The 12,060-nt window shown below is 31.3% G+C and overlaps 1 protein-coding gene across 1 annotated transcript in view; it reads left to right on the top strand.

Annotated features, from left to right (window-relative positions):
* The window catches only part of LOC105621003 (transcription factor SOX-9-like), a 22,072-nt gene that overhangs the window by 3,173 nt on the left and 6,839 nt on the right, over nt 1–12,060 (top strand). The window contains exon 2 of the mRNA XM_012202483.1: nt 6,017–6,163. Within this exon, the coding sequence (XP_012057873.1) occupies nt 6,017–6,163 (147 nt within the window). The remainder of the gene's footprint in view (nt 1–6,016; nt 6,164–12,060) is intronic.

Here is a 12,060-nt window from a genome sequence, read left to right as displayed (position 1 = left end):
AGAGAGAGAGAGAGAATGGGGGGAAGGAGAAAAGAAAGAGAAAAAATGAAACGCTATTTCTTCCTGCACTTTAGAAGCAAAGTCATCGGTGTCCTCAACGCTCACTTGGTAATAGCCGATGAAAAATCATTAGATCACCGACGAACTCGATAAAATCGCGAGCGTGACCTCGATATGCGCAAAATTGTGCAACGCGCTTTCTGATCTTCCAACTGCCGCGCCATAATGGCTGCCGATACCGCGATCTAATATTTTTAGTTGTCACGATGATCAATTAATTACTCTGTAAAAAAAAAAAAAATAGAATGAAAGAATCTATCAGGAAGATTAAAAAAGTTTCCAAGAACTGAAAAATATCTTATCAAAGCGTTTATAGAGGCTTATGTTAATATTAAAAATAGCAACGTTTCTTAATCATTAAAATGGCCAAGTGAATAAATTATTGTAGAAAATGATGAAAAATTAAATATTTTATCAGTGTAAAAAACATAATTTTGAGAATCAAAAAATTTCAGAATCCTACCTTTTCACGCAAGAAATGTAATATTAATCTAAAAGGTAGAAACGGTCAACAATAATGAAATACTCGAGTCTTTAAATGTTAATATGGAAACACGGAATTATATTACATAAAACTAATAAGATAATTAACTCTCTAAATTCTTTGAAGTGAAATTTCACTTTAAAAAGTAAAATCTCATTTTTTTTCAAGAATTTTTTATAAGATATGAAATTTTCTATATCTAGAAAATTATTTATAGATGTCTAGAAAATCTTAATAAGAAGTTTGAATATATCTTAATTCAGGAATCGACTTTAAAACTATAAAAAGACAATCTGGCAAATGGTATTATGAGGCAAAGTGTTCTCTTTGAAAACGTATTATAAGAACTTTAAAATTGTCTCAGCTAGAAATCTATCATGAATGAAACATGAAATGCCAATTTTTCCGGAAAGGAAATGATCATGAAAAGACTGGCTTATGATTTCATCCTATAATCTCAATGTCGTTAATCGTATACAAAAAGAATGACCAGAAGATCGCGGCTGTCGCGAGCGTCAAAGATAAGGTTCCAGAAAAATTCAGAATAACGAGGAAAAGCGATTACGCGGCTAGGTACGCGGTTAAATCATAGAGCAGAATGGGCCACGACAGAAATCACAGAGTGTATCGTTACGCGCACTTATCGTTAACCCTCAATTACGGGGTTATCTCAGGAGGAATGGATGCGATGTTTATTCCGACGATAGAGCCCCGATAAAATCGACCGGTTTTTTAATTCCCATGGATTTCCATGAGAATATATCGCGCATCTCACAGAAGCTATAATTACTAAATTATATTTTGATTATTAATCCTTCATTAGCGATGGCATTTTCTATCTTTCGTTAACAACCTGGATCTTTGAATTTCAGCGCAAATTTTTATATTATTATTGTTCCATTGCAGATTGTATAAAAATCTGAAACAAAATTTTGTATATATTTGTGAAAGTTCTAATAACGAACTTTTATTATTTACTGTAATCACAGAAATTCGTTTTACAAATTTAAATTTATTTATCAGAATCTATAATTAAAATATCGATTTGCTTTATAAGTACAACTTGGCTGATGGAGGCTTAAATGTAAAATCATGTTCAACGATAGTTCGGTGAAAATCGTATTCAAAATGCAGAATTGAATTATTGATTGTCGCGTTATTGTTCTTTTCATTTTCCTTTTACATGGAAACAAAGTAGCTGCCGCAACTAAAAATTAAAAACTGTGTTTGTTAACTAAATCGTAGGTGTAAAATATAGACAGCTAAAATATAAGTAGGTATTATAGCTAATGTATAGCTTATATAGCTGTAATACTTTATTATAGCAGCAACAGTAAACCATATATATATTTTGCCGTTTGTAAATTTATAATTAGGCAACAAATATATTTTATCCAAAATTAACTACAGCAAGGAAAATTTTTTCTCGTGCTTATTGAATTGAAATCATCAGACGTATTGAAGATTAAGATATTGAAATTTGACAAATCCAAATAGGAGCTAAAATTTTTTTATTGTCAAATTTCAATCTTCAATCTTCATCCTCAATCTTCAATACGTCTGATTTCAGCCTTAGTGTGATGTCGTTCTTATATACGCGCGTTTCTTACTGTTGCAAGGCAGCACATTCGTGCCATTTTGCACGGTACCACGCCTTCATCGCGAACGCAGAGTCGCACGCATCGTATACATGTTTTTTTCTTTTTTTTTGCGTTTATCCAGGTAAAGCGCGCGCGTCGTGTGTGCCGCGCGCTCGCGTCGAGGAGCGCCGTGAAAACCCTCGTTAGTGAGCCCACGCTAATTACCAACGGCTCCACGGGTTTACACACGGATTTAACGCCCCTCTCATTTCAAAGAGGCCGAAATATACCGCGGGACCGCTTTCGAATCCTTGAGACGCGCGCCAGAGTCCTTTTCACCCGCGTTACGCACGTTCGCCACGCTTATCCCCGTGTAATCCCCGCGCGAATCGAACGCTTATAGGTCCGATTACATCCTGAATTATTGTTACCAGCATGATTATCCCCTCAAACTCCTTAGCCGGAATCATCCAGAGCGATTCTTTCATCTCATTCAGAAATCAATCATGATAAACATATTTCAAAGCAGTAAATATACGTGAACATTTTTTCCATGTAGTGTGCAGTGTAGTGTTCCAATCATTTGTGATCTCTAATCTTCGTGAAATGGCTCATCACGGCTCATCACAGATGTGCTTCTTATAATTCTGCATTCTTTTAAGATGAAGTATTAACAATTTGAAATTGGAAAAAATGAACCAAAATAATAGAAACATAGAATGCAACGTAATTTTTTCATATATTATATTTGATTTTTTTTTATATTAACTTTGCTTTTATACGTATATTAATCTTGGTCCTCAATTTTCGAACCATCTTCATTTATTACACCAAAAAAACTAAATTTTAATAAATATTTCTTTGAATAATTTTACATTTATTAAATGTAAATATATATTTATTTGATATGAAAATTATTAATTTAATTTAATATAAATTTTTTATAATATAAGTTTTTTATTGATATTTAACTATTTATGTAGTGTAAAATGTAGTGTAAATGTTTAGAATTTCTTCTATTCAAATATGAATTGAGAAATATGTATTGAGATTTAATATATTTTTTTTAGTGTACAATAGTATATTTTAATTCTTAATCATACGATGATTTTCTAATCTTTTTACATGAACAGAATGAAGTTCGTATCTAAAGTAATTTTCATCATTTTTATGAGTTATATATAAAAATTATTAAGTGATTCTTATATATACTTTAATATTTTTAGAAAGTATTTATAAAGCTGTGTATTAAAAAAAGTAAGAAAAGTATATAAAGATCATTACTTAATTAGGACTAGGTGCTCCTAATATTTCAAAGAACAGAAATGCGTAGAACACGAATAACTCGTGTATAGTAATGATTTGTTCGCGTTGCTTGTATAACTTTTTGCATTTAGAATCTTCGCTTTCTTTCTGTTCAACGCCTAAATATATATTTAAGTTTTAAGTACAAAAATTTTTGAGGATTTCAAACAAAGCAAACAAATCTTGAAAGTTAATATACGTAATTTACGCACAGAAAAATATCATTTTTTTACTAAAAAAAAGTGATTACTCAATTTACTTTATATCTTTTATACCTTTTAAGCAATAGTTATCTTTAATAAAGAATGTTTTCTTGATAATAATCTAAAATTTATTAAAAATTAAAAATCAATTATTATATACTCAAAATAAGAATTTATTTTTTTTCAAAGCTATTGCAAAATTGATCAAAGAACGACTTTATAATAAATCGAATTTATTTTAATTTAATAATCTTGAGTAAAATATAAGATTCAGAATATATTTTCAATAAATTTAATGCTTATGATAAAGCGAATACATGAACTTTTGAAATATCTGAAACAATTATTACTTACATATAGATATGTATTTTTCTGTATACACCAATCTGATATTATTTACGTATCGTCAGTACCGTTATACCCGATCTGTGCCTTCGTATCTTAATTCGATTGCCTCGACAGCATTTTAGAATGCATAATAAGCACTGCCTGTCTCTTTATCTACCTAACGATTTCCAACAGAAAATAATCTCGTATACCGTATGCCGACCGTTCTTCACGCCTCACGGCCGTCCGCTCAGGGCGGCCGCGCGTGAGTCCTTAAAGAATCCTCGATTAAGGGTAAAAAGAAAAACAGAGAGAGAGAGAGAGAAGGGGGGAAACGGAGACCCAGGATATCTCTCCCGACGCGGCAATCACGTCAGTCACGTCGATCCCCGGCTCTAGATGGGGCAAAAGTTTTATGAAGTCATCTTCTCGGAAAGAAAGGGATACGTCCATTCCTACCCGTCACACGTCGGCAGCCACGGTGTTATTTTAAGGCCGGTTTTAAACGCTCCGCGCCGCTCGCCAGGATGACCCGGGGGTAGCCCGCGCCGAGAACTCGATACGGATACGTGTTTGTGTGTGCGTGTGTATGTATATACTATGCCTCGTCGCCTCTGGTTATTTTCTTCTGCAAGTCACCAGATTATCCGCCAGAATGGTCGACCGGGTATAGGTGGATAGAGAGAAGGAAGAGAGAAAATCCTTCAAGCCGTTGCATTTAGCTTTTATTTCTATCAATTTGAAAAATCCGTCGACGTTGTATTCTAATAAGCAAGAAATATTTAAAAAATTTAAAACATTGCTGCAATATTTCAAAATGTTTTTTACTCATTAGGATTTCTTATTAGACGTTTCAAGTCATAGCAGAGATTCTAGCGATTCTGTGAAAGTTTGAAGGAACTCACTGAATCTCTTCTTTTCCTGTATAATATATCGTGACTCGAAATTAATTGAATGTACACAATTATCTGTACTTCTTTTTTGCCCGAGAATTTCTCAGCAGAGATCTGAAGTCCATCCAGTTAAGCTGAGAATAATCAAGTCTTCCTCCAGAAAAGGTTCTCAGCAACCATTCGAAGGATTTAAGAAAAGACAGAAAGACCCAAAATTCAATAAAACATCATAAAGACTTATATAAATTGATATCTCTAAGATACTTTAAATATATTATCTATTAACTTAATTGATTCAGAATGCAAGCAGAATGCAAGCCGTCTGACAACAGCCTTATAATATCAATGCAATATGTAAACAAAGAAATATCTATTATTTTGAGATAGATATCGGCTGTGTTTCGATATACATTCAACACAATCAGTACTGAAATTCTATAATGTGCATAATGTGAACTGTAGTTTTTTCAGTACTGACAGTTGTATATCGAAACACATTTTCATTCTTGAATTTTGGAATGAAACCATGATACGATTCATAAATTTCATGAGTCAATGTATGTTGATATAATTTATAAAAATATTTTTATCGAATTGTATTGCGAGAGAAACTAAAATACCGGAAGAAACAGTAAAATATTAAGCGTTAATTCAGTTAATTTCGAAAATAATAAGAGCGCAGTTATGGTGTTAAAATTAGTTGCGTAAGAATCTTACGAGCTATATAACAGATTGAATTATTAATTTAGAATAACGGCATAATCAACAGTGATTATGGCTAATAGCGAATTTGATTGGACGCACTAATGCGCATATTAAAGCCGTTGTACACTAATTTAATTTGCATAAAAGTAAAGTACAAATAATTCAAATTATAAAATACAGATTTTACTTAACAGTACAATAAAATGTATTGAGGATTTCGTGTCTTTTTTAAAATTTATTTTTATACTTATATTAAATATATATTTTTACACCTTTATTTATACACATACAACATTTATATATAAATACATCCAATCAAATTCACTATATATAAGAAATGTTTCTTGCAAGTACAATATTAAAGAAAAATCTCCATAATATATTTAGAATTTTATGAACGTTCACGTAAATTTGTAGAGGTGTATCGTTTCCAATGAAGATAATGTCTTCGAATTGCAGGGGCTCCGGCGACAAAAGGGCGGCCCACGTCAAGAGGCCCATGAATGCGTTTATGGTATGGGCCCAAGCTGCGAGGCGAAAACTGGCTGATCAGTATCCCCAGCTTCACAACGCCGAGCTGTCGAAAACACTGGGAAAATTATGGCGGTGAGTGTGGCACTTTCTTTGTGCTCGCGTCAATATTTTGAACTGTCAGGCGAAACGGTAGCGTAAATCAGTATAACGTGACAAATCCTAGAAGAGGCACGGCATTTATAATTATTTTAGATTAGCGTAAAATCTTAGATACTTTACAATCTGCGTTATAATCTATATATTTAACAATTATTTAAAATCTGTTTTATATATATATATTTTTAAATTGTTGTCGATTACACGGAGAGAATGATTTTGCTGAAAAATCTAAAAATTTAGTTTAGATACAGATCTGAAAATAATTTTGTTAGACTACAAAAATTTTTAGAAAGGACACTCAAATTAACTGCTAAAATGTCAACATTTTTTACAACATTACTCATCATATTTGAAAATCCTACATAATTATTTTAATGGTCCAACAAAATTATTTTCAAATCGGTATCTAGCTTATTTAGATGCTTCAGCAAAATTATTTTTCTACCTGTATTTTCAAATTTTATTACAGATTTTTATACGTTGCTTCAGACTGTATAAAAATTTGAAAAAAATTCTTATATTTGTGAAAGCTTTAATATTTCTATTATAATAGATTGGATCGGATTGTATTTTATTTATTATTTATAAATTTAAATTTGGCAGAATTTTTTTATAATTAAAAAATTTATAGTTAAAAAACTGTTCTCTTAAACTAACTCATTGCCGATGGAGTATTTATTATAGATAATTTTTTTGTACTTTATACTCCTCTTTCTCGTTGTCTTTGTAAAATTATTTAGTTCCAAATCCGATAAGATTTAATTAAATCTTTGCTTCAATTTAATATAAACTTTTGTTTCAATTTTTCTTCTCGATTCAATTTTATTTTAATCGTATAAAAGTCCCGCAGTTGAAGACGATTAAACCTAAGTGCGCACTCAAGTGTTCTGCAGCCGACGAATAAACTTTCAGCGGTCTCCTTGCCTGGCGGAAAGACACTGTTTCGATAAAATTAATCGGCACCACGTGTCTTCAATCGGATGCCTCTCCGTTCTCTTGATCTGATAAGCTCGATTCTCTCACAGATGCGAGCTCGCCAGGCGGCGATCAGTCATGCGAGGGAATCGCGCTTGCTGATCTTCATTTGCGTTCGTCTTGTTCGTAGAAAATCGGATCGTGAACCGAAAGTATGGAAATGTGCTGCTGATCATTTCAGCTGTCGTCAATTCGAAGCCACCTGTGTTTTTACCCCCAATTTAATGATTTTCTCGTGCATTGAATTCATGCGAAGGAACAAGATAAAATTATGCTGATAAAAGAAAGACTGGCGATTATAATTTAATCCTTTACCTGCAATCGTATTTTTATTTCTTCTGTCCAGCCCAAGATTTTTTTTACTATTTTAGATTTTCAAAAAATGTGGTTATTTGTAATAATCTCTAATCTATTAATAAATAGTTTTTTAATACGATATTTTAGGAGGGGAAATTGTGCCATTCTTTGTTATGGAGAAATTTGATAATGAAATTTTGCTTGTGTCAAAAAAGCTAAAATTGCAAATGGAGAATTAATTATATTAATATTAATTGTTATTTATTAATTTATTTATTAATTTATAATATATAACTCCAAAAATTTAATTGCTAATTTACTATTGAAACTTGAAAGTATTCTCTACATTTTTACATATTTCTGGTAAATATTTGACACTACACAGTGAAAAATATTTTGTATTTATGTTAAAACGCATCCTTGTTAAAATTTTTTTGTTGAATTTTTAACATATCTGAGTTTTAATTTAACATAATATGATTATGTTATTTGAATATTTTATGTTAAATTAACATTTAACATTTCTCAGTGTTTAACAATTTATAAATAAGTAAGCAAATAACATAAAAATAATGTAATTTTAAATTACATAAATTAAGAATAAATGAATAAATGTGTGTCTTGATTTAATATATAATATTATAAATGTCAATTTTACTAAAGAAATATGTTCTTTGCAACTAGTTATATATTTTATATGTAAAAAGATATTTTGTGTTATTTTCTCTTTGTAACAGTAAATATCTGTTAAATCTATATATTGCATATATATGTTAAATATCACAGAGGCATCACCTAAACTAAAAATGTGAAAATAACATTTAATTTTAATCAAATTTAATATTATAAATGTCAATTTAACATAAAATTTGTTTTTAAATTGTGTCAAAGTATTACGTTTCTTGTTAATTTTTTACATAATATTTGTGTTACTTTCTAACATATGCATTATGTTAAATTAACACAAAAATTTGGGTGGCCCGTTTGGGACATGTGAAATGTCTTAAAACAAAGTTTTTTACTGTGTACGAGTTTAACTCTTCTTACTGCAACAGCTTTATAAAAATTCACAGAATTGTAAAACTTAATTGTTAAACTTCCTTTCACGTGATTGAAGTAGAAAAAATAAGCCATCGAAAGATAAATATATCGAAAGATAATGCTTTCACCGTTTTGGAATCGTGTTTGATGTCACTTCCATAAGACACAGCATGTATGATTTCTATTAAAATCATTAGAAAGAGTTATAATATCGTCCAACGCGAAGATCGCGCGATAAACACAAAAGTTTTTTGTAGAGTCACTGCGTTGTGCGTTGTTCCAATTCTTGCGACCACTTGTTTGTACGTAACCAGTTCTATTTTTACCAGCGAATTCGCGAATGCTCCTTTTTTTTTGAGTCAGCTATACATATACATATGTATATACGTATGAAACACTCGTACCACGTGGCACTTAGGCTACACGTGGTAGCAAGTATTCCTGCTTCTTGAGACTCGTCAATTCGAATCGCATATGTAAGCAGAGAACACACTTTGTGTGACGTCGGCGACCCTGTCTTTATAACAGACGAATTTCTTTAATACTCGCTTCTTCGTCATGACGATTTCATTGTTAGAAAGTCTTTCTTTCCAAAACATCCTCTACATTCTAAAAAAAGTGGTTGAAAATGGACGACGAACTAGAAGACTATAATTATATTATTAATCAAAATTCCAGTCAACTAGAATTCTAGTAGATTTAACTAGAAAATTCTATTTCTATTTTTAGTTAGAATTTCAATTAATCCAACCAGACATTTTTCTCAGTGCAGGAACGGTCTATTTATTTAAATCCGTAGCGAATATTTTTGAATAATTATATATACAATTTATATGTATTGTGAGGTTTTTAAATTGTAGATATAAATAACTTCGATTTTTCCTTTATCAATCATCGTAAGGCGAGAAGACTCATTTGCTTCTGTAAACCTTGAATAGAACATAAACCTTGGTATAATTTTCATAGCTGTGTACTGTTAAATTCATAATGTTAAATGATATCTATTTTGAGTTATTTTTAATCATTTCTCTAGATCGCCACTGTTCCTGATCAAATTGTTAATTTAATTAAAACACTAGAGATAAACAAGGAATTTAATTTAAGAAAATGTGTTTACATTTAAGACTCACATTTAACTTATTATTTACTAAATAATACGTGGATGTTTTTTTACTTTTGAAACTATGCTTCAAAAATTAAAAATAATTTGTTTTTTTTATTATATAATAATAGAAAATGACTTAATGATAATTTTTTTGTCAAAAATAAAAAGATTGAAAATAATAAAATTATTTTAAAACAGTGATTTAACAGTGCTTTTTTGATATTAATAATTGCAAGTTAAATGTTTTTTTCTATTGTAAGTGAAAAGATAGAAATCGAAGAGATAAGACGTTTAAGTTTGTTTCCGTTGAAGTCGATCGACTTGATCGGCTTCACTTGGAAGTCTTTGGGGGGAGTCTTTAAACTTCAAATATAAATAAAACAAAACATATGCGCAACGTATGCATACGTACGCAATTTTTGATACACCTTGTATACGCGGGCTCCGCGATGACTCGTGGACGATTCTGTTTCCTGGTTGGGACTAACGAGGTGCCCCAGTGGGCCATATAAATGATCATCAGAGGACGCGCCGACAAGAACCCCCGTCGCGAATCATTTAATAACACCGGCCATGATCGCGATCGCTCGCCAAAGATCGACGATCGATATCCCCGACGATTGTCACGGCGGAGCTTTCGCCGAAAGATAAGACGCCGCGCGGCATTAAAGATCAATCAATTTTTTTTTTCTAACGCTATATTGAGGCTCATTAGCGACATATTGGTCTATAAACACGCATCGATGGAATCAAATGACATTCGCTATTCACTATTATCTACTTTCGTGCATGATTAAACTTTATATGGGAAGGAGAAAGAACATATATCGGAGACGAAATTGAAGATTCAGATATCAAAATCGATATGACTCCGGTCTCTTGTACAATTCGGAAGAAATAAAAACCGTCCTTGGAATGTTACATTGACCTACGGTTTTTTCGGCTCTTAAAAAGTCATTATTTAGCACCTTTTTGGTATGGACCTAGTGGTAATTAACACATTCTCGTCCAAATACGCGAGAGATATTTGACTGTGCCAAGGCCCCGTAATACGCGCGAATAAACTAGACAAATCTTTGAGCACTTTGAGCGTTGCATGCAAAGAATCGAATTTGCCCGATCGATCGTCGATTGAGAGACGTCGCCGCGCGTCACTCTGATTGTGAGACGTTTTGATTCCACGCGCAGAAACAAATGATACAGTCATCTTCGGTAATGAACACAGTGCTAGAGCGATTGCGCTACGCGGTCGGAGTTGCTTGCCAACTGATGGGACCGATAAAACGACGAAGTTCAACGACGATCATGCTTACAAAGATCGGTATATGTGCAGATTGTAACGTCGATGGGGCGCGGTGGTTCACGAAATGACAAGTGGATAAAGGAGATATCGTTTCATTTGAATTATAATGATGTTTGCGATCTTATACTTGCAAAAAGTAAAAAAAATGTATGCAGTAATAAAGATATCAAATATGGAAAAATATATAATGAAAAAACAGTATTTCTTTGTAAACAGAAATTGAAATGAGATTACGACAATGATAAATTGTAAAATGCTATATAGAATAGAAATTTATTTCTTCAGCTTAATTGCCAAGAAAGGATTTACAATTATAATTACTTTTAACTTCACACACCCATCTTATAATTAATAGCTAACTAAAACCTTACTTAAATCTATATTTATTTCTTATTTTTCTTATCTTAATATTTTAAATACTATAGTTTTCTTTTTTTTTACATTTTACATTAATTTACATTAATATTACAAGTACCCAATTATTGCATAATTTTCATGTAAACTTTAGTCTGGATTTTTATCTTCATGTTCTTCTCCTATTAACTAATTTTCTATACTTATCTTATGCCTTAGCATTAGAAAAATATCAATATTTTTTACTCATTGAAATTTTGCGAAGAGAAATAAAGATAGGGATAAATAAAGATTAACGTTAAAAGTATATTTTTTTTATATCAATTTTATTTCTTGTATAAAAAAGAGGATACTGAAATTTTTTGATTTTTTTAGTAATTATATCCATTACACTAATATGAAATATTTAGTTTTTTATCATTTTCTTTACTTTCATAGTAATTTATTCGCTTAATAAATTCGAAAAATTTCAGAATCCTATTTTTTACACAAATAATATTAATACAAACAATAGAAAATTGAGAATAATCGCTCGATATTTCTAATGTTAATCTTTGTAACTATCCTTCTTTCTTTTCGCAAAATTTTACAATTTACACAACGAAAATATAAAGCTGCAATATAAAATGACAAGTCCCCTTTAGCACAAACATTTTAATCTACGTCAATCGACATGTCGAATCCTGTTAGACTTCGACGCCGACTTGTCTCACGTCAATCCTGATAAGAGAGCCAGGTGCCAGTGTCTGAAAATAAATCTTTTTCTTATTCTGCCCTTTTCTCTCTCTCCCTCCC

Source organism: Atta cephalotes (genome assembly GCF_000143395.1).
Source record: "Atta cephalotes unplaced genomic scaffold scaffold00002, whole genome shotgun sequence".
In the NCBI taxonomy this organism is placed as follows: Eukaryota; Metazoa; Arthropoda; class Insecta; order Hymenoptera; family Formicidae; genus Atta; species Atta cephalotes.
The sequence above is the reverse complement of the archived record's forward strand: the minus strand, read 5'-3'. Positions and strand labels throughout refer to the sequence as shown.